Source organism: Ochotona princeps, chromosome 22, assembly GCF_030435755.1.
Source record: "Ochotona princeps isolate mOchPri1 chromosome 22, mOchPri1.hap1, whole genome shotgun sequence".
NCBI classification, from domain to species: Eukaryota; Metazoa; Chordata; class Mammalia; order Lagomorpha; family Ochotonidae; genus Ochotona; species Ochotona princeps.
Genome location: NC_080853.1, coordinates 19480547 through 19503560, shown reverse-complemented (window position 1 = coordinate 19503560; position 23014 = coordinate 19480547). Strand labels below are relative to the sequence as shown.

The 23014-nt window shown below is 53.7% G+C and overlaps 1 protein-coding gene across 4 annotated transcripts in view; it reads left to right on the top strand.

Moving 5' to 3' along the window:
- TTLL9 (tubulin tyrosine ligase like 9) overlaps positions 1-23014 on the top strand; it is a 37554-nt gene that overhangs the window by 13056 nt on the left and 1484 nt on the right. For 2 of the 4 annotated variants that reach the window (XM_004586015.3, XM_058679377.1), the window contains exons 4-14: positions 726-837; positions 1776-1961; positions 7445-7513; positions 7996-8070; positions 9616-9706; positions 10950-10990; positions 11581-11668; positions 17188-17246; positions 17929-18125; positions 19462-19575; positions 20398-20516. In XM_004586015.3, the coding sequence (XP_004586072.2) occupies positions 726-837; positions 1776-1961; positions 7445-7513; positions 7996-8070; positions 9616-9706; positions 10950-10990; positions 11581-11668; positions 17188-17246; positions 17929-18125; positions 19462-19575; positions 20398-20516 (1151 nt within the window). Of the gene's footprint in view, positions 1-725; positions 838-1775; positions 1962-7444; positions 7514-7995; positions 8071-9615; positions 9707-10949; positions 10991-11580; positions 11669-17187; positions 17247-17928; positions 18126-19461; positions 19576-19852; positions 20000-20397; positions 20517-23014 lie in introns of those variants that run through there. The other 2 variants (XM_058679379.1, XM_058679378.1) reach the window with 2 other exon arrangements.

Here is a 23014-nt window from a genome sequence, read left to right as displayed (position 1 = left end):
CCACTAGTGCTGTCCCTTGGGACAGAGAGAAACACACGGAGGCCTTCGCTTGCAGTCATTTTTAACTTGGAAACAAACAAACTGGAGCCATTTCATTTCCTATGGCATCTTTCCCAAGCTCCTGGTCCCTGTACTCCAGCAGCCACACCCAGATTCAGTGGCTGGGTCTGGGTTCCTGTCCCCTCTCCCTGGCATGGTGAAGGAAAAAAGGTTGGGGAGCTGGAGGCCAGAGGAGCATGGGTGGGTCTTGGTGCATCTGGTGCCCGCCCTGAGCCAGGCCGTCCCCTCCAAGAGCTTCACGAATGACCGTGGCCATCCCAGGGATTCACAAGGGATTCACAAGGACCTCACTTGCATGAAGGGCTTGCCAGTTCTCCCTTCCGGATGCTGCACAGGTGGCTGGGCTGCTAGCAGCAGGTGAGGCTGGCTGAGGGGGTGGGGGTAGGGTGTGCATGGCGAGGGATGCGGGCTATGGTCTGCTCCCAGCCCCATCCAGAGAGGCCAAGAGGCCCTGGGGATGTAGCGTGGACACACCTGCTGCTGGTTCAAGGGCAGACAGCTTCCTGGATTTTCATGGGCACCTTATCCTAGCGTTCGTTCTCAGCCTAACAAAGTTCAGGTGGTTGGCGGCCGACCATGGCCCCCTGTGCCCTCCTATGCCCTCCTGGGAGCCCAGCGGCGGCCAGCAAGGCCCTGTGGTCATGACCATGTCCTCCATCCCACAGTGAAGGGGAGTGGGATTTCTACTGGTGTGATGTCAGCTGGCTGCGGGAGAACTTTGACCACACCTACATGGATGAGCACGTACGCATCAGTCACTTCCGGAACCACTATGAGGTGAGCCCCTCAGGGCCCTGGGGCATGAGAGCAGGAACCCCCAGCCCAGCTCAGGAGCCAACTGTCCTCAGTGGGGGTTCTGGTTGGCAGGTTGCTGGGGGTGGTGAGGGTTTAGGAATTGAAGAAACAGGTGCCTAGGGAGCTACAGGTCTTGGGGGAAACAGGTGGGGGCATTTGAGGTCTAAAGACAGACAGAGGCCCAGAAAGAGCCAGTGGAGGAGGAGGTTTGCACAGTAGCCTAGTGGCTAATGTAGAAGTTTATTTATTGGGCCCACCCTTGTGAAGTAGCAGGTAAAGCTGCAGACTGCAATACCCCAGCATCCCATTTGGGCACTGGTTCTTGTTCCAGCTGCTCCACTCCCCACCCGCCCCAGCTCCCTGCTAATATAGTCTGGGGAAAGCAGAAAAGGCCCAAGTGCTTGGGCCCTTACCGCAACCCGAGAGAACCGGATGAGGCTCCTGGCTTTGGCCTAGCTCAGCGCTGGCCCCTACGGCCCTCGAGTGAAGCAGTGGGTGGGAGATGTTGTTCTCTCTCCTTCTCCCTAACTCTTTCAAATAATTTTTTTTTTTAAATGAACACTTTTTATTTTACTTGAGAGGCATGGGTGGGGGAGAAAGTGAGATCTTCCATCTGCTGATTCGCTTCCTAAATATTCACAACAGCCAGGGCTCGGTTGAGCTAAAGACAGGGAGGAGCCTGGAACTCCATCCGGGTCTCCCACGTGAGTGGTTAAGACCATGAACTTTGGAGCCAGGCACCCTTCAGGTCATTCCCTTGGTGAATAACTCCAGGTGACTGGCTGAGGCTTCTAGGCCTCAATATCCTCACCTGTGGAGTGGGCGTGAGTGTAGACCAGCAGGCCTTGAGGCTGCGGGGCTGGAGGGATGATAGGTCGGGAGCCTGAGGGTCCATGGTCTGCCCGGCTGCTGCCACCCAGCTGACCCGTAAGAACTACATGGTGAAGAACCTGAAGCGGTTCCGAAAGCAGCTGGAACGTGAGGTGGGGAAGCCGGAGGCAGCCAAGTGCGACTTCTTCCCCAAAACCTTCGAGCTGCCCTGTGAGTACCACCTGTTCGTGGAGGAGTTCCGCAAGAACCCGGGCATCACCTGGATCATGAAGCCAGTGAGTGCTAAGGGCTGGCATGGGGAGGGTGTGCCGGGGCCCCAGGGCCTGCCTTGCCTCAGGTGGCCCCTATGCTTTCTCTCTGGAGTGGAGCACCAGGGCAGGAGACCCAGAGCCTCCCTTCTTGGCATAAAAGCGAGCAGCGGCCTCTCCAGCTAAGACTGACAGTCTATCAGTCCAGGCTGTCTATCCAGGCATCCTCAAGTGCAGGCAACCTCAACACGGTGGTGAGAAAACAGAATTAAAAGGTTTATTTGTGGTGTAAAAAACTTTGAAATGTACACACAGTTTGATCACAATGTGCTTCTCCATGAGCTTCTGGAAGGGCCCTGGGACTCCCTGAGATCTCCCTTGGCCTCAGTCCACAGTGAACAGGCCACACTTGCAGGTAGTGATGCTGAGTGTTAGTGAAGAGGCTGGCGCCCTGTGTGGAAAGCACTGTGCTCTCCCGGGTCTGGCAGGCTGCCCTGGAGCAGGGGCATGGACTCCGTGGCCCAATCCGTGGGTGCCAATCCTGGCTGTGTGGCCTTGGGCAGGCGCCTTGACTTCTCTGGGTCCCAGTGTCGCTGTTTGCTGAATGGGAAGAGCTATAATGCCATTGCCTAGTATAGTGCCACTGAAATGAGGCACTGTGGGTAAAACACACAGTGGTGTTCAAGAAATAAGAGCTGTTGTTCCTGTTGTAAGAACCCATGTGGAGCTGCTGCCGGCAGATTGCATGGGATTGGCCTAAGAATGGAGGAAGATGGGCAGCAGCATACAGGTGGAGGGAATCGTATGTGCAAAGTCCTGGCATCTGGAGGTAGCCCCCTCAGGATGGAGAAGCTGAGTGGAGGGCAGAACACCCACCGGTCACTCACGTGCCAGAAGGCCAGGGGCCACACAGCCTCATATGCTATCATCAATGCCCCCCACCCCCTTTAGGTTTCTGGGCTCCAGGGACAGGGTTGGGGTCAGGGTTGGAGGGCACAGCCCCCCTTGGAGCCCAGTGTTGGGTGATACACAGGTGCTTGGCCAAAGACCTCCATACCACTGAGCACAAACTCCACTGGCCGCTCCCAGCAGGCACTGGGTCCGAAAGTTGGGGGTGTGGGGGATGGTCCCTGGTGCTTGCAGGCACAGCAGAGAGCGCTGAGGATTAGGCAGATGGAGCGCAGGCCGCCAGGAGCCAGCTCCAGCTCCCGGCATTATCCTGGCAGATGCTAATTTACACTAATTGGGAATGAGCAATTGCGTGGTAAGTTGATTCCTTTCCCGGCCCACAGCCTTTGTGAGCCACAAATGCTGTAATTAAGAGGAGGGATCCTGGCTGAGTGCGAGGGTTGTGCAGAACAGGGCCCCGCCTAGGGGAGTGGGAAGAGGGTGCTTCCGCCAAGGGTTCTGATCCTGTGGGAGCCTTCGTGTCCATGTGCCCCTCCATCTGCTGCCATGGTGTTGGTTCACCCCACCTGACAGCCTGGACGTGACCTCGGGGTAGTGGCAAGGTATGGTCAGGCAGTGCCCACAGAGGACTTTCAGCTAGGTGCCAATCAGGGGCGTTGGTATTGTTACCTCTAAAAGCATGAGCAGCTCCCTGGGAAGCGCTGGGCCAAGTGTTTTTAGGGCTTTCTGAATCTCCAGGCAGCTGGTTAGAATGCAGAGCCTGCTTCAGGTCTGGATGGGGCCCCCCACTGCTGGGGGGTGGGGTGCTTCAGGAAGCACTTTTGGTAGTGAGGTTGCAGGGTGGTGGCAGAATCTTCTGGAGCTTGTTCAAACACTGTCCCATCTTGTCCCTGAGTGTCTGATTCAGTAAGCCTAGTGGGGGCCTGGGAACCACTTGCATTTCACAGGAGTCATTAGGCATGGGTCTGGTCAGGCTTCTCCAAGGGAACAGAGGCAGGTAGGGGGACTCCAGAGTGCAGGGGGGATTGACTCATGTCGATCTGTGGGGGCTGGCAGGTCTGGAGCCTGTAGGGCAGGATTTCTCTGTTAGGGCCTGGAGGCCAATTTCTCCCTTTGCTAGGTTTCTGCTCTTTAGTGCTTGTGAACGAGCCATCCTGTGCTACTTAGTGATGGCAGGTGCTCATCACCTGTCAATCATATCGGTAGTGCACCCACAGAACATCGCCGTGCTAGTGGAACTTCTCGCAGCTGAAGCCCAAGGTTAGCCTTCAGCCTAGGCTGCCAGTGCACGCCTTGGGGACTGTTGGACTAGATAGTTCCTTCTGGGATCTTACTCCTTCAGAGAAAAGGGAGTTTTCTGTTCATTTAAGTAGACATTAAATGTGGATAACAGCAGGAAAACCAACTTGTGTGGGTCCGTGGCCTCTTCCCACGAGGCCTGACTTTGTGATTCCGAGCAACCTTGGCCCTGCAAGGCTGCTGCGGGCAGGCCAGTCGTGGGGCAGTCAAACGCTTCTCTCCCTGTGGCTGGCTGAGCCATCCTTTTCCTCTTGAGGGGCAGCCCGGCAGCCCGGCAGCCCAGAAGGCTGAGTCAGACCCCACTGTGGAGACCTCCTTCCCCACAGCACCAGGCCCCAGCTCATCTCAGGGCTTGGCCATCACGGTTAAGGACTGTGACAATTGCATCAATGCTAGCGGTTTCCCCCTCTGAGCATTGTCCCTTCCCTGCAGCTCAGGCCTGCTGGGTCATGAGGCAGATGGCCAGGGCAGGGATGCTGGGGCCGCCTTGGGCTCCTGGAGCCTCACGTGTGGTGCGGAGGCAGGTGCTAGGTGGCTGGGCTGACCAAGGACAGTTCTCTGTGTGTGCTCTTTGTACCTGCTGGACCGCTGGGATGTTTGTAGTTTCAGAGGCCGCTTTCCAAGCCACAAGGCAGGAAGAGCCACATGTTGAAGCTCTGCTAGCTCACCCCAGCCAGGGCCTGACTGAGCCCGCCTAAGCACTAGGTGTTTCTGTCTGTACATGATAGAAACCTCAACTAACAGCGCTTCAGCCAGAGGCCTTCTGCAATGTTCTTATGCCAGGGGCTTCCTCAGCACCTAGAAAAAGTCACAGGGTAGTTGTATGTGTGTGTGTGTTTAAATTGCTATTCATTTGAAAGGCACAGAGATCTCTTACTTGCTGGTTCATTCCCTCAAATAGCTGAAACAGCCAGAGCTGGGCCAGGCCCCAGTCAGAACCTGGAAGCTCAGTCCAGGTCTCACGTGGGTGATTGGGACCCAAGTACTAGAGGAGTTAATGAGTGTGACTGGATCAGCATCTATGGAATTCATGGATCAGATGGTCACCTTGCACCCATAAATACATCAGAATAACAGGTATGCGTGGTGGTACAGCAGGTTCAGCTGTTGCTCAAGGTACCCATATCAGAACCCCAACACCTCTGCTTCCAATGCACCCTGCTGCCTGTGTGCTTGGGGGAGGCAGTGAAAGATGCCCTCAGTACTGGGGTGCCTACCAGCCAGTGTTCCAGGCTCCTGGCTAAAGCCTGGCCCAGCCCTAGTTTATGTGGCTCTCCTCTTCTTCACCACCTTCTTTCCTTTCCCCCTTCCTGTTCTCCCTGCCATTCTGCCTTTCAAATAAATGTTTTAAAAATAAAGCAACTGTATTGAAAAACAGTCACAAATCTCTTAATCTGGGTCCTCCAAGAAACAGATGGCAAGATGAGGCTAAATACAGGGTTTTTTGGGTAAGATTTATTTATTTACTTGAAAGAGTGACACCTGCTGATTCCACCCCATTTGGGTGGGCCAGGCTGAAACCAGGAAGCTGAAACTCCTTCCAGGGCTCCCACAGGGGCTCCAGAGGGTCCAAGTGTTGGTCCATCTTGTGCTGCCTTCCCAGGTACATCAACAGGGAGCTGGAGTGGAAGCAGAGTATCAGGCACCAGAACTGGCCCTCTGATATGGAATACCATCCCTGTGCATAGCAGCTTCACCCACTGTGCTGCTGGTCCCTGGCCCTGACCCCTGAATCGGCCACAGTTTTGCCTGTACGAGAAGAGGGAGGGAGGGAGAAAGCGGAGCTAAGAGAGCATCAGGTACAAGAAAAGGAGGGATGGAGGGAGACTAGAAGCTCCCAGACCATTGTGTGGCTTTAGAAGAAGTTCAGTCACAGGGAGGCCTCAAGTGGGAGTCACTGTTGGAGTCTTCATCCTTCAGCTCCCTGTGGGGCTCAGTCATTGGCTGGAAGCAGCCCCTCACGAGGAAATCAGCGCAGCATGGGGCTCAGCACAAAGCCCCGGCATTCTCAGCTCACTGCTCTGCTGTAGGTGGAGGCTGGCAGGTGCGTGCGCACGGCCACATCACACACCATCCCACAGTTCTGTGTGCTGTAGTCCTAGATGCACTCTCTGTGAGCTGAGGTCAGCCCTGCAGGTCTGGGACATTCTCGGTGACTTCACTGAAGGGTTTACACTGACTGTAGGAACGGAGGATAGGCTTTGCAAGCTGTGGATGCTGGTTATCATCAATACTGGTCCGTTGGGCCAGCATTTATCCAACACAGGGTGGAGCGATGTGAACAGTGCTGCTGTGGGTGTGTCCAGGTCCCTGGACGCGCAGGTGTATGGGGAAGTGCCCGTCATAAGGCAGAGGATGCCGCCTAGTGCTTTCCCAGCGGGACATGCTCCAGCAGCCCAGTGAGAGTTTCCACGGCTTCTCCAACATCTGTCTGTAATCCTAGCTGCTGTTCAGTTGAGCTTCTGTCTCCATGTTAGCGTGGAGCTGTCTTCCTGCCCGAAGCGCTTGCCAAGTCTTTGGCAGGACTGTGGACTGCTGGAAGCCCTGGCTCAGGTGCTTCCTGAAGATGGTCATGTCCACATGGCTGCTCTTACCTATGCCCCTACAATCTTGTCTTCTGGGCGCACACAGTGTGCATGGCATGGCAGGTGGAGCAGAACCCCCTCACCATGGACTTTGGCACACTAGGTGGGGCCGTGAATGTTCCCCCAGGCCTGGGTTACATCTGTCACAGAATGTTCGGCACACAGTAGACACCGACTGTGTGCCTTCTGGCTGCACTGTGCACTGCTTAGCAAAGCTATTCTGCACTCCAATGGAACTGTGTCTGGGATGGGAGAGGATCATGAGCTCCTGGCCCTACAAGTGTGCCGGGGCGGGGGATGGGAAGGGATGCAGGCAAGTGGCCACCGCAGAGGGAGGGACACCCTGTGGAAAGTAGGAAATGTCCTGCTGGCTCCCAGACTCAGTGAAGCCAGGAATCAGCTGTACAGGGTTCAGTCAAGCTAAGCTGATTTCAGTATTAGCCGAGGCAAAACCTAATTAGGAAGGCAAATTGATTTCCAAAAAAAGAACTGGATGAGATGTTCCCAGGACTGTTAAAATGGCTTTTTAATTGTCTGTTCTCTTGCATTATTCATGCAAATGTACGTCTCTGTGTGAGTTGAACCCCTTCCCCCCCCCCGCCCCCCTTCCTCTTGGCTCCTGACCACTCTCCCCGCCCCCCAAGTTTAGTACCTTCAGAGTGGGGCTGCACCTGCCAGGAGGGACCGCCCAGAGCTGAGGGCCCTGTCCCATGCCAGGTAGCCCGGTCCCAGGGGAAGGGCATCTTCCTCTTCCGGCGGCTGAAGGACATCATGGACTGGAGGAAGGTGAGTGTGCCTCTCCCCTTCTTCCCAAGCCCTCCCCTGCTCCCGTCAGCTCTGCCCCTCGGCCTGCCCCCTACAGCGGTGGGAGAAGGAGGGGGCCTTGGACCCCGACCTCACCACCCAGTGGCTGTGTGACAGCAGACAGGTTGCTCCAGCTCTTGGTGCCGTAGCAAGTAGGGGTGGCACTTGCTGAGGGTTAACATTGTGGGCTAGTACATGTGAGACCCCTGCAGCAGGCACTCACACAGTCCCAAGGTCTCTAGCTGGGCCTGCCGCTCACTGGCCTGGGGAGGACTGAGCCACCACTGGTGGGGGGTGGAGGAACAGCTGTCCCTCTGCCCGGGCCCTGTCCTTGTTGTTTGCTGAAGCCCCCAAAACCTCAGTGGTGATGGGGTGGGGCAGGGAGTATCCAATGCACCATGAGTGCTGGGTAATTGCCTCTCCCGCTGCCCACCATGTGCCAATTCCTCCCCTGCCTCTGTCAGGGCACCGCTGGGAGGAAGCTCACCAACCTGGAGCTGCAGCCTGCTCGAAGCGCCATCACCCTCTCCAGTGGCCACGTGAGTAGAAGCTATGGAGGAAGGGCCTGGAGCTGGAGGGAGGGGTGGGGACTGGAGCAAGCATCCCTGACACCAAGCTCCCGCCCCCGGACACTGTGACAAGGGCAGTGGACAAGAAGGGACTGCATAGGGTGTGGGAGTCCTGCAGGTGGTATGAGATGCCCTACGGGTGGTGTGAGATGCTCTGTATAGAGGACTACCACAGATTTCTATGGAAATGCTGTATATCTGACCTCTGCGACTTGGGAACCACCAGCCACATGACCCTGAGACCCCAGATGGGGCTGGCTGGTGTCAGTGAAGGGACAGGTTCTAAGTTCTGTCATCTGTTGGATCTAATTGTAAAATACATACCAGGCAGAACTGGACACTGCAGCCAGAACGGAGATGTGTTCCCATTGCACTCAGCACAGCCGTGTCACATACCGTCACAGCTCCCAATCATGGTGGCATCCTCCCCAGCCGAGACTCGGTCCCCATCCCTCACCCAGCACCATTCTGCTGGCTGTCCACTGTGGACTGGCTGCCCTGGGAGCCTCGTGCCACCGGACACCCGATGTCCTTTGTGTCTGGCTTCATCCACTTAGCATATCATCTTCACATTCCATCTGTGTTGGAATATGTGGTTTTTAAGATGTATGTTATTTAATTGAAAGAGTTAGAGGGAAAGAGAAATCTTCCATCCATCGTTTTTCTCCCCAAATGTCTTCAACATACAGGACTGGGTTAACCTGAAGACAGAAACCTGGAATTCTTCTGGGTCTCCCACATTGGTGGCAGGGAGCACCCCCACCTGCTGGCCATCATCTGTTGTCTCCTGGGATGCAAGTTGCAGGAAGCTGTATTGTTATGGTGCAGTGGGTGAAACTTCTGTCTGCAGTATTGGCATTCCATGTGGGTGCCAGTTCGAGTCCCAGCAGCTCCAGTTCTAATCCAGCTGCCTCTTAATGCAGTGAGAAAGTAACAGAAGATGGTGCGAGTGTTTGGGTTCCTGAAACCCGTGTGGGAGACCTAGATAAAGCTCCTAATTTGGGCCTGGCCAAACCCACATCACTGAGGCCATCTGGGGAGTGAACCACCAGAGGATCTCTATCCCTTTGCGTCCCTCTCTCTGTTTAAAATAAGTAAACCTTAAAGAAAGCAAGCAGATCTAGAACTCCAATCAGGCATTTCAATATGGAATGCAGGTTTCCCAAGTAATGCCTTAACCATCAGGTCAGACACTCGTGATTTTCCTTTGAATCAGCTGAAGCACAGTGGGCACACGTGGAGAGGTCACGTGCTCAGGTTCTCTGGTGCCTGCCCTGAGCAGTACCACCACTGACCAGCTCTGTGGCCCTGGGCAGGCTCCCTGCTGCTCCTCCCCACCCCCACCCCCCTGCCTTGTGCTTCAGCCTCTCATTTGTGAAGTGGGATGCACACCAGCACGTCCTTGGTCGAATTGATTGAAGGACCTGTTGAGGGGCCCTGACAGAAGTCCGCACACCACACCTGGCACCCAGGAGGTGCCTACAGATGTTAACAGCCGGTCATCCTCATGATCAGGAAGTGAAAACCGCAGAGGAGCAGAAAGAGGAACTTCCGGTGGAGAACTATGTGGCCCAGCGTTACATCGAAAACCCCTACCTGATAGGAGGTAAGCTGCGGGCTCCTCCCCCAGACCATCCACCAACACTTGGTCAGCCGGTCAGCAGGCCTCCAGCAAGGGCTGCTAAGAGCCCAGCCTGACAACCAGGCATGAAGGGGCACAGGGACCAGCCCGGCGTGGCTTCTCCCCTCCAGGCCGCTGCCCGTGCCAGTCTCTCCAGCCGGCCACACCCTTGTCAGGCCTGTGGCAGCTCAGGAAGAGGTGGAGACCTAGCTGTCCCATGCACATATGCAGGAAAGTGCTGGGTAACAGCGTCTGTCCCAGGTGCCTGCTGTCCACCCTGCTCTCGGAGCATGGGCTTGGACACAGACACAGCCACAGCCAGGGAACAGAGCCGTGAACCAGCTGCATGTGGCAGTGGAGTAAATAGTAAGTAAGTAATGGGGAACAGTGACGTGGGCATCAGCACAGGCCCACGGCTGGCAGTGACCCAGTGGCTGAGGTCAGATGATGGCTAGTAGTCATCTGTAAGAGAAGGATGCAGGGCCACAGGCCAGGTGGAAACATGCCTCCTCTCAGCCTGGCAGGTGGTATTCCCTCCTCCCCTTTTCCCCTTGTAGTCCTAGGTCTCTTCTTTCTCTCCTCCCCCAGCAACCCCACACTGTCACCACCCAAGTGGCCACCATTCCCAATTCTGTCTCCAGTCCAAGACTTTGGTCCCAGATCTTGATGTGTACCAGTTGGTGACATCCACCTTGGATGTCCACCCACAACTCCAACCCAACAAGCTCGACGTTCAGACTGCAGCCTGCCTCCCATCACCACCCAACCCCTAACCCCATCCTCCATCCCCTCCTCCATCCTGATCACAGCCCCTCCATCTGCTAAGAGCCACCCTGGGAGAGCTCCGCCCTTCCCACAGCTGGTTCTCCACCTGTCTCCTGAGGCTGCCCAGCCACCTCTATGGCGTCTATCCTGGTTCTAACCACTGTGTGGGCCACACCGATTTCGTCCCCTTGCACTTGGCCCTTAGCGCAAGAGCTTTGTGCCCCCAGGGCCTCTGTCCACATAGTCTCTCCTGCCTGAAGGCCTCTCCCCACTCGGAGACAGGCACCTTACCCTGTGGGTCCCTGCCTCCCTCCCAAGCAAAGCCCCTGCCCCCAGCCATCCTCTCCCACACCTTGCATGGTTTGACCCAGAATGCCATGAGGCCAGGGAGTCACATGTGTCTCCTGTTGACTCTTGCCCGGTGCCTGATGCCCAATGAATTCATCCTGTCTCTGCCTCACAGGTCGCAAGTTTGACCTGCGTGTCTACGTGCTGGTGATGTCGGTGAGTCACCAGCCAGACTGGGGCATGGAGCGTGAGTCCTAGGGCAGACAGCCATATCCAAGATGTACTACCTTGGGTACCCAGCATCCAGACCTGTCCCTGGCCTGTGCTGCTGCGTTGAGTCATCTATAGGTACCTGCTAACTCAACAGCAGTCCTCCCCTTTAGTCCTCCATTGTGGGGACTTCTGTTCTTATCCTTATGTTTCAGCAAAAGGGGACAGGCACAGAGAAGTTGGGTGACTTGTCCAGGGTGGTAGAGCTGGGATCAAATCCAGGCACCTGGTCCCAGGCTCAGTCTCTTAACCAAGGAATTGGCTCTCCTCTTACCACCCCTTCACACAGTCCACTCAGCAAGTGTGCACACTTTCCTGGTTCTGTGCACAGGGTGACCGAAGCAGGCTCGGCCCCTGTCTTTCCTAGACCTCACAGGCAGGTCGTGGGTGTCCGGGGAGTCAGGGAGCACTAGGAGTCTTATCATTCTTCTGTGTCTCCCTTCCCCTGGGAATCGGGGTGCCTGAGAAATAAGGGGGTTGAGCAGCTGCAAAAGCCACATACCCTCTTCCCTTTGCCTCTCTCTCTCCTGCCATAGTACATCCCTCTGCGGGCCTGGCTTTACCGGGACGGCTTCGCCCGGTTCTCCAACACCCGTTTCACGCTGAACAGCATCGATGACCAGTGTATCCCAGTGTTGACCCACTCCTCCCAGTCCCTGCAGCCCTGAGTGCAGAGTGGACAGGACGGGCCCAGGGCTTTCCCCCTGAGGCCCCCCGAGGGGGACAGCCTTCCCTTGCCACCCCGTCCCCCATGACTGCTCTGACAATGGCTTTGGCAGCAGTCCTGGCAGTTGTGTGCATTCCCCTCCATGGGACTGGACCTTGGAGCCTCCCTGGAGGACACTGGCATTCTCTTGTGTCCTTAATGTCTCCTTGCAGGCTCACCCGTTCATTCACACCCACAGGACCACTGTCGCCTAACCCATCGGTAGGGCTGGAAGATCTGGTACAGCAACTAGGCAGGGCTTGAGGGATGTCCAGCTCCTCAGGAGACAGTCTGGCGGGTGTCTATCAAAAGACCAGTGGCATCACCCTGATCCTGCAATGGCCCAATCCCGGGCATTTATCCCTATAAGTACATCTGCAATGTAGGACACAGCAGGCTGCATGGTTGTTCATTGACACAGCCTCATGTGCCAGCTCACTTGTACAGTGGACTACTATACAGCTGTGCACAAGGAACGGTGGCTAGGAGGCGGATTCCAAGAGGCGTTGTTGATTTGGAAGCAAAACCTTGAAAGCACAGGATGGTGCAACAGGTGTGTTCCCATCCCTGCTGGCATCTCTGCATAAGCCTCTCTAGAGAAAGCCTTTCTAGAAAGACTAGAAATAGAAGCTGTCGCTGGCGAAAATGAGTGGGTGGGGAAATGCTTCCTTTTCTGTTTTTGTACTTTTTTTTTTTTTGAGCTCTGAGTTTGTTAATCTTGTCAAAATATAAACATTTTTTATGAAGTTTGTAAGTTGTTTAGACCTGAGCCTCAAAAGAAAATGAAAACTGGGTAAATAGTCCACACAGACTTAGGAGCTCAAAGGGTAGATCTATGTCTTTGGCGTCTTCGGAGTCTGCACTTGGGGTGATTTGCATGGAAATGGCAGGTGCTGCTGGCCCGCTCCGGGCGTGGGCCTCCCAGCCAGGGTCTGTGTCAGTTCTCATCTCTCGCTGCCTTCATCTTATCGTTGAGCTATGTGTGTGACCAAGGTGGTGCATTTACATTGCCTCCTATGAGGCTGGGATTTGGCCCCCTGAATATTTTTTTCTTCTACAATTTCTTTTTTCTATTTGTGCCTCACTTCCCATAAGCTTATTGTCTTCAGTGATTGTAACGGTGTGCAGGTTATCAGATTGAGTTTGGTCTTATTGCCATGTTTTGAAAGTTAAATATTACATGAGAAGTGTACAGAGCAGTGTCTGCCCAGAGCGACCCTTCAGCACCTGCTCATGCTGGTGCCTCTCTGGGCAGCACGAGGGACTCCTTACATAAACAACTCTCTCCCAGGGTCAGTTTCCAGTTAATAACGTCTGCTGTTTCCTTGTGGAGTAAATGTCTAGCATTCTCTATCCCTTCTTTGAAAATGGTTTTTAATTCTTTAATCTTAAAATATTAATAAAAACTGCAGAAAAGGTGACAATAGAAACTCATGCACCGTCCATATTCATGTATGTTTCAGGTATTACATACAAATTTTTAAAATGTTTGATTTAGAAGTTAGGATGCTCCCACCTTTGAGTCTTTGGGCTCTGTGTGTGGCTCAGGTTCCTGACACAGCAGGGGTAACTCAGAGGTCGGGGTCCCTGCCTGCCACTTGGGAAGCCTGGGATGAGTGTGACCCTGGCCACTGGAACACTTAGGGAGCAAACCAGTGGATGGAGTTCTCGCTCCCTCTCAAATCAATAAACACATTTAAAAATAACTAGTGAGCTAATCTTCCTCCTGCTACATTGGCATCCCACATGGGCACTGGTTTGTGTCCCAGCTGTTCTGCTTCCCATCCAACTCCCTGCTTATGGCCTGGGAAAGCAGTGAAGGATGGCTCAAGTCCTTGGGCTCTACAGCTTATGTAGAAGATGCAGAAGAAGCCCCTGGTTCCTGGCTTCAGCCCCAACCGTTATGGCCATTTGGGGAGTAAATCAGCAGATGAAAGATCTCTGTCTCAATCTGCCTTTCAAATAAAATATAAGTCTTTTAAAAAAAGTAATAATTGGATCACAAAAATAGGAAATATGTATGTATATATACTTAAGGATTTACTTATTTTTATTTGAAAGGCAGTTACAGAGAGAAGAGCAGACAGAGGAAGATCTTCACCCACTGGTTCACTCCCCAAACAGTAGCAATAGCTAGTGCTAAGCCGATTTTAAGCCAGGAGCTTCTTCCAGCTCTTCCATGTGGGTACAGGGTCTCAAGGTTTTGGTCCATCCTCTACTGCTTTCCCAGGCCACAAGCAGGGAGTCAGGTAGGAAGTAGAGCAGCCGATACACAAACTGGTGCACATATAGGATCTCAGGGCTTCCAAGGGGAGGCTTAGTCAATTGAGCTGTCACTTCAGGCCTCCATCCCCTTTTTTTCCTATTGTTATACAATATTCCAATGTATTGATTTGACCTGGTATTTGGGGAAGTACTGAGCTTCTTGCTAGTGTAACAACATTGAAAAAAAATTGTGTTTTGATTCTACCACATTTAATGTTTTTTTCCCTTGCGAGGTGTCACAGAGCTATAACTCTGGTCAAGGGCATCTGGCCAGGTGGTTTTCTGAAAGTGCTTGACGTATTTACCTCCCGCATGCGCATCGTGCAGTTCACCAAAGCTTCCCAGTCCTGGGGCAGCCATTTTGCAAAGGCCATTTTTCAGACAACCTGCCCAGCTGGGGAAGCATGTGTGACCGACCATTCATGGCTCAATTCTCACCACTGTGCTGTGAGTTCTGTATTTTTCCCAATGAAACAGTTTACATATAAACAAACTGATGGGAGTTCTGCCTCAGAAGTTGTATCCCTCACTGTTTACAATTCCCCCTAATTTGCATCCTTTTGAAACCGTATCTCTGATTCCTAACTTTGACCATTTTTTCCCAGATGGTCTTGAGCTGGCTATGTTTTTGTCTTTTATGTTTTTGTAGCCTTTCTTTATTAGAATCATGACACTTTCTTGTTAAACAATTGAAGTGAGATTTCCACGTGGAAAACGTGGGACTGGCCCATGCAAGCTTGCTTCTGTGTCTGTGTGTCTGATTAACTTCATGGTCATATGGTCGGCTCCTTGGCCTCCAAGGATGTCCGTTTCTCTGAGAGATTTCTCCCTCCCAACCTACGCCCCTGTCCCCTCCCAAGATTTCATAACAGCCTCATCTGAAGCCAGGCTCAAGTGCTCTGCCAGGGTGTCCCTCCACTGACATTTGAAGCAGCAGCTCACTAGGCTATATATATGTCATATATATATATTGTTGCAATGTAATGGAACCTTACTTACTGGAGTGTGTTCTAGGCTCAGGAGGGAACACGTATTGTGTGCAGCTCACCCCACGCAAGCACTGGGTGTTTTTACTTGGAAAGACTGAGTTAGAGAAAGATTTTCCCTTAACTGGTACACTCCCCAAGTGGTCATAATGGCCAGAGTTGCACTAGTTTGAATCCAGGAGCTTCTTCTGGATCTCCGATGTTGGTGCAGGTGCCCAAGGACTTGGCCCACCCTCCACTGCCTTCCTAGGCCACAAGGAGGGAGCTGGACTTAGAAAGTGGAGCAGCCAGGACTGGTACCAGCACCCCCATGGGATGCTGGCACCACGGGCAGAGGCATGTAGGCTATACCACTGCACCAAGCCCAGCATATTTCTTATGTATACCCATCTGCTATTCCTCTCCAAATGCCTTCAGTGGCCAGACTGGGCCCAGCTGAAGCTGGGAAGCTGGGGACACAATCTAGGGCCCTCATGTGGGGTGGCAGGATTAGCCTAATGACTTGAGCCATTGCTGCCACCTCCTAGACTCTGCATTGGCCACCAACTGGAAATGGGCAGAGCCAGCTGTCGAGCCGAGGCACTCCCACTGTGGGATGTAGACATACCAACCAGCACTGTAATTGCCAGGCCAAATGTCCATCTTGATTCCAGGTCAACCTTTCCGGGGGTCACCAAGCTGTTTTGTAGTGTGGCACAGTTCCCCCATGTCCCTCAGGGTCCTCAGGGGGCGCCAGCGTCCCCAGTTCTCCCCAGCAGTTCTTGCCATCTCTGCTTACTGCAGGCATCCTGGCAGGTAGCCAGTGGTGTCCCTCTGGTGACGTGCAGTCTCAAGTGCCTGATAGGCAGGCACCCGCCTGTTCAACTCCTTTGCTCATTCTTAAACTGATAACATGTCTTGTTGGCTTACAAGAGTGGTTTTTTGTTTTGTTTTTGTAGTTGTTTTGTTACTGTATCTCAGAAGCTATGCTAGTCTCTCATCAGATTCATGATTGGCAAATACTTTCTCCTCCTCTTAGAATATTAGTCATTTTCTTCAAAATGTCCTATGATGCACACATTTTTTATTTTTTTTAAAGATTTATTCAGTTTATTATAAAGTCAGATATACAGAGGGGAGAAGAGACAGAGGAAGATCTTCCGTCTGATGATTTACTCCATAAGCAGCTGCAATGGTCAAAGCTGAGCCGATCTGAAGTCAGGAGCCAGGAGCCTCTTCCGGGTCTCCCAAGCAGGTGCAGGGTCCCAAGGCCTTGGGCCGTCCTCGACTGCTTTCCCAGGCCACAAGCAGGGAGCTGGATGGGAAGTGGAGCTTCCGGGATTAGAACCGGCGCCCATATGGGATCCCGGGGCTTTCAAGGCGAGGACTTTAGCCGCTGAGCCACGCCGCCGGGCCCGTACACATTTTTTAATTCAGATACAGTTGAATTGATCTTTTTGTTCGTGGCTTGTGTTTTTGGTGTTACAGCTGGGAACTTCTGCCCATCCCAAGGTTACACCAACTTATCCCTTAATTTCCCTTTTAGCAGTTGTATAGCACTGCAGGTGATTGGTCCAGTTGGCGTTCATATCTGTGGTGTGAGGAAGGGATCCTACTCTATGCTTTTGCTCGGGGATATCCCAGTGTGTCTCTGAATTTACCTTCTCAGAAATTACCTGGCCAGATGCCGGGCTTCCTTCTCTTTTGGGGGAGCTGTCACATGCTGCTGCTTTGGAACTGATGCAGACAATGTGGATTTCTGGGAAGGTGAAGTCTTTGTAACTGGTGCCACACTGCTCTCCAGTGAGGCTGGCGCCCCGTGCTCTGACCCCTGCTCCCATGTGAATGAGTGGGGAGACACGTACTTTCAGGGAATCAGGCTTCAGCCAGACCTTGAACCCCAGCTGCCTGAGGGAGGAAGGCACCACACGGGCCTTCAACAAAGCTATATCCCTGGTGTGGGGGTCCTTCCTGTTTGTGATGGAGGGAGGATGTTGCAAAGGGTTTATTCTGGACAGCTATCGCTTCTTAGCACCTCCACGTTCTTATTGGTGAGATGGAACAAGCGGGGTGAGGTGTGTGAAGGGGCTGTGTGGACCGCGAAGTGACACTGACGTCCCTGCTGCAGGCCCTGAGGACTCTGGGGTCAGGACGTGGGGTCTTGCTTCTCTTGTCTGTATGAGCCCTTGACTGCCACCCTTTGCCAGATGTCCACCTCACCAATGTTGCCGTCCAGAAGACGTCACCCGATTACCATCCCAAGAAGGTGAGTGCGCTGAGCTGACACTGGGAAGGATGGAGTGATAGTCGGGGACAGGCATTGGCAGGCTCTGGGTCTCCTGTGAAGGCTGGCCCACCCTTGCCATGAATGGGGCCCTGAAGGTCCATTTCTCTGGGCATCTATACATATGAAGGCTACAAGCTATGAATGATAGTTATAAACACCTTCTATTTGGGAATCCGTGTGTGCAACTTCTTTGCCCATTTTTCAGTTGGATGATGTGTCTTGTTCACTTGTTCATCCGTCTACTGCTCTAATCTGTAATAACCTGCCAGGCCACGTGCATGGATACTCAGGCTTCTTGGGTTTCAGGCCCCCCACTGCACCTGCAGTTGCTTCCTCCTCTTCCCTCCCCTGGCTCCGCCCCTGCAGGAGCAGATGCACACACCGCTCCCTCCAGCAGCAGCCTGGGATGCACGTGCTCAGTGCCACAGGTCCTTGGGGAGGAGTCCTGTGCAGGCCACATGGGCAGGGATGTCTGGGCTCCCCAGGGACCTTTGTCCCACAAAGAGGGGGTATACCTGGAGTTTTCCTAATTGTAGAACTTGAGCTGAGGGCCTCTTGTCCCAGCCTCGGGGTGGGGCAGGTGGCTCCCAGGGTTCCCAGCAGGTAGGGGACCTCTGGCTAAAAGCAGATTATCTTTCCCACTGTGGCTCCCCTGCTACAGGGCTGCAAGTGGATGCTGCAGCGCTTCCGGCAATACCTGGCATCCAAACACGGGCCCGAGGCAGTGGAGGGGCTCTTCAGCGACATGGATAACATCTTCATCAAGAGCCTGCAGAGCGTACAGAAGGTCATCATCAGCGACAAGCACTGCTTTGAGCTGTACGGCTATGACATCCTCATCGACCAGGACCTCAAGCCGTAAGTGGCCATGCTTCACACGCTCTGCATCCAGACTGCCCAGGGTCGATCCCAGCACTGCCACTTCCTGCCTGCATGACCCCGGCCATGCCTCCTTCATCTGTGCAGCAACCATCTGCAGAATGAGTCCAGGATGGGCCTGTTTGGGACTTGGAGGTCAGCGGGGAGGAGCAGGTCCAAGGCCTGAGAACAGCTGAGAGGGAGCCCGAGGTAGATGCGTGACCGTGCGTGGCCACTGTGCCCCTGCCTTAAGCCATGAGGGAGCACTTTCCCAGTCATCTGCTGGGTCCGGGGCGCCCCTTTGGCAGCAGGCAGGCAGCTTCCCCTCTCTAAGTTGGCACTCTGCATGACACACAGTGCTGTGCTGGGGAATGGGGCACCACAACAGTATTCCCTGTCCAGAAGGCAGTGCCCTGTCTCCCCACAATGCCATAGAGGAGACCGAGCTGGCAAGAACTACATGGCCTCCTGTGATGCAACAGGATGTAAAAGTTCATCAAGCAGTTTAGGGAGCTCAAAGTCAAGGGCAGAGGCAGGACCCCTGGGCCTAACTGTACCCGTCAGTACTGCTGCCTTGCAGGAGCTGAGCTCCCTGCCCTGGGTTACCACGTAGGTGCTGGGAGGCTTTCAGAGCTGCTAGACATCACAGGGGCCCAAGACCTCAGGCTGGCCCCAGTTCAGTGCCTCTCCCATTGGCCACTTGTCACAAGGTACTAGGGTGAACACTGAGGGGTCAAGCAGAGGGAATGGAAGGGGAGCCCTGGGCCCTCTGGCCTGTGGGCAAGGCTGGACTCTCCAAACCCAGCTTCCTGGGGGCACCAAGAGGTTACAAGCTGCATGCCCTTAGTATACCTTTGACCGCTGCTACTTTGAGTTGGGCCCTGGGAGATGCTTACATCAAACTCCACAACCAGGGACGATTGACTGGCAAAGCTATGTGATCTTGCAATCCTGGAGGAGCTGGCCACCGCCACTCCTTCAGACACTGAATGTCCTTTTCAGCTCACCACAGCCCCCACCTCTCCCTGCTGCCTTCCCAGCCCCTGATAACACAGGGCAGTCACCATCCACAGGCAAACCTTCCTTAGGGGAAGGAATTTTCCTTGCACTCACAGCTCTGTGGGAGGAAGGGGACTCAGTGGCAGCACTAAGATGCCATGGCCACTCAAACGCTCTATCATAAGCTGCCTCTCCCCCATGGAAATGGGGAGGGAATTGTGTGGCTGAACTCACCAGGCCAGGCATCCCACCCAGCCTCTTAGTGCTCCCCTTCCACCCACCCCTTACCCCGATGGGACCGAGGTACCCCGAAGCTCATGTCCTCCCTCCTCATCAGGTGGCTCCTGGAGGTCAATGCCTCCCCATCACTGACGGCCAGCAGCCAAGAGGACTACGAGCTCAAGACATGTCTCCTGGAGGACACCCTGCACGTGGTGGACATGGAGGCCAGGTGAGAGGGCGGCCTCCCGCCTGTGGGCCCCCCTGCCCTGGCCCCTCCGCTTCGCTGAGTCTGTTTCCTCATCTGTCATGTGGGAAGTATGTGTGTGAGTGTATCAAGATGAGTTAATTGTAAGCAGCTAGGCCCCCAGCAGGTGCTCAGTAAGAGGTGGTCTGTCTGTCCTTGTTGCGGGGTGTTCATTGTGGCAAAGCTTAGGTTCCTGATGTCCAGGCTGGGCTGGTCACTGGGCCTGTCTCTCTCTCTGTCCCCCACATTGGCTCACCCCCAGTCATTCCAGCACAAGGCAGAAGGTAACTTCCTGTTATCAGGGACTGAGCCATGTGTCTGACCCTGCGCCCACCCCAGCAACTGAATGAGGTCTTGTGCCCACCTCCCAGTGGGTGGAGTCCCATGAGTGAAGAGGGAGGAATGGTTCTCAAAGGTAAAGCTGAGGTATCCTTGGACCTCAAGATGGTACATGGGATGCAGAGAAGACAGAGCCCTCAGGCTCACAGTATCCCTACCAACACTTACTCATTTGATAAATGCATGAGCCCCTGCCACAGAGCTGCAGTAAAGAACAGAACTGGTCCTGGCTTCACAGAGCCTCTGCCCTGGAAGGTGAAACTGACATGCTAAAATACACATAAGACACCAGTCCCCAGGGCAGGCAGGGGAGCCTTGGAGAGATGCAGATTTGGCGAACAGCCTGTGACAGGAAGCCCTGCAGGGCTCTGGCCAGGTGGGTGCTCACAGGGTTTGGGAGGTGATGACTAGGGGTCTGAGGCCCCGGCAGGTGCACCACCTTTAACCCCAGGTCCCCTGCCCATCTAGACTCACAGGAAGAGAGAAGCGAGTCGGGGGCTTCGACCTCATGTGGAATGATGGCCCTGTCAGCAGGGAGGAGGGAGCTCCAGACCCCATGGGCAACTTCGTGACCAACACACACCTGGGTATGTGCGGTCAGTGGACGTCGGGCATGATGGCTACAGTATGTGAGCCGCGTGACCCTGGGTGAGGGATGCAGCCTCTGTTTTTGTGGGAAGATAAGAGGCAATTTCTCTGGGATCTAGAACACGGTCTGGCATGCAGAGACAGCCAGGCACGACTGTCAGGAAGGGGACTTGGAAAGGCGTGGATGGGAAGATGAAAAGCCTTGGGAGAAGAGGAATGAAGGATTTCAGGGCTTGACTTTAAATCTGGTGCCTGAAAAGTGACTTTCCCCTTGATTATAAAAATCATTCACAATCATTGTAAAGTATCTGAAAATGAAACAGGGAAAATAATTTTTTAAAGATTTATTTTTATTGGAAAGGCAGATTTACAAAGAGAAGGAGAAACAGAAAGATCTTCTATCTGCTGGTTCACTCTCCAAGTGGCTACAACAGCCATTGCTCAGCCAATCCTAAGCCAGGAGCCAGGAGCTTCTTCCAGGTCACCCACATGGGTGCAGGGTCCCAAGGACTCAAGGACCTCCACTGCTTTCCCAGGCCATGAGCAGGGAGCTGGATCATAAGTGGAATAGCCATTGTGCTGGGCTCAAAACAGGGAATAATTTTTAAACAACACCCAGATGTAACCATCTTGAACATCTGATGTATTTCCTTCCTGCCTCAAATCTGCACACATTTTCACAAGATCGTCCCTCTTTCCCGCACGCTAGAATAGTAACAGGAGCCTCCTCTTTTGGGGATGCTTTGTGGCCAGCTCTTGACCCAATAGTCCATGGTCTCGTTTCACCTGGCGTGGATTTGAGTGCCGTCTACCAGGCGAGGAGCATGGTGTCGGCATTCTGTGTGAGTCTTGTTGGGAGGAAGTGGTGGTCGGGATGTGAACATAGCCTGTACAACTCTGAGACCTGAATCATGAACCCCCAGAGCCTATGCGCCCCAGCACAGGGAAAAGCAAATTTACTGAACAGCTCACCAGTCAGCCCCACCTGGACTACACCAATTCCTCACAACTGAACGTTTGCCATAATTCGGATTTTTACACTTTCTATAAATAATCCCTGCGATGAACATCCTCACACATCAAGCTCTCCTGAAATTGATGATCTCCTTAAGACAAGATTCCTAGAAGTGGACCGACTGGGTCAAAAGCACAGACTCACTGCAACCAAACTGCTTTCCAGAAAGATCGCGCAAACCTGCCAGCACTGGATGTCAGAAGAAAACAACAAAAAAAACCCCAGTACCAGCCTCACAGATAAAAGCGCTGACTCACCGGCTGGCCGAGCATGCTGGTGCTCCCTGGCAAGTCTCGGTGTTTTGTGCTTGTATTTTTCCCAGCGCTCTGCATTTTTTTTCTGGGTTTTTTTTTTTTTTACTAAGTTTATAAGGCCTTTCTATATGAATATGCTAAAGATAAGACCCCTCTAATGTATGGTATTTTCCCAAGTGTGTCATTTGCTATTTGCTTTTTAAATTTTTCCTTTGGAAAGGTAAAGTGACAGAGACCTTCCATCTGCTGGCCCCCTTCCCAAATGTCTGCAGCAGCTGGGGCTGGACCAGGCCAAAGCCAGGAGCCTGGAGCTCTAGCTGGGCCTGGGACCCAGGCAGCGGGCAACTAGTTATTGGAGTCCTCACCCACCACTTTCAGGTCTGTCAGCAGGGAACTGCAACAGTAGCACAAATAGCCAGGACTTGTATCAGGTATTCTGAGCCTGAGCGGTAGCTTAACTCACTAAACCATAATGCCTGACTCCTTTTTTTTTTTTTTTTCTTAAAATCCTCTCTCTTTGGGTAGAACTTAGAGGTGGGTTTGACTGCAGACAGCTCAGGGCCACAGTGAACCGGAGGGAGTGATTGCTCTGGGGCCACAGGAAGTCTTGGGCAGGCCTTTTCTCTTTCTGCTTTGCACACGTGGTTGGTAAGTCCTGCTTGTAGTCTCATGGAGTCAAGACGACTGCTCCAGCTCCACACTGCACCCCTGTCCCAGGCAGAAATGGGAAGACCTAGGAGTCAGTGGCTTTTCCAAATAGAAGCCCTCCCAGGGATCTCTCCTGGCATCTTGCTGGCCAGTTCTGGGTCCCGTGGCCACCCCAGTGGCAGGAGAGGCGAGACATCGAATGGTTTGCCCCACAGAAAGCAAGGCAAGGGAGTGTGTGAGCAATGTTCCCACAGCCAGTTCTTGTGTCGGTGGAAGACTGTGATGTTTCTGCAGCTTCCCTGTTCAGGAGTGGGGCTGGGGCCTGAGCGGGTCCTCTCCCACAGGCTCGCAGCGCAAAATGACGTTATGCTCATGAATTCTACAGGTCTTTCTGGGAACAGCCAAGAGGCCAAGTGGCAGACTGCCTAGCACCTGCTGGCCAGGACAGCCTCATCCACATGTGTGGGGCCTCGCTTTCCATGTGGCCCAGTAGACCAAGCCTGGCTTTCTCACAGGGTTCTAAAGAGAAAACATTGCATTCTTTCTCTGTGAACTTAGAGGAAGGGCCCGGCCAGCTCCC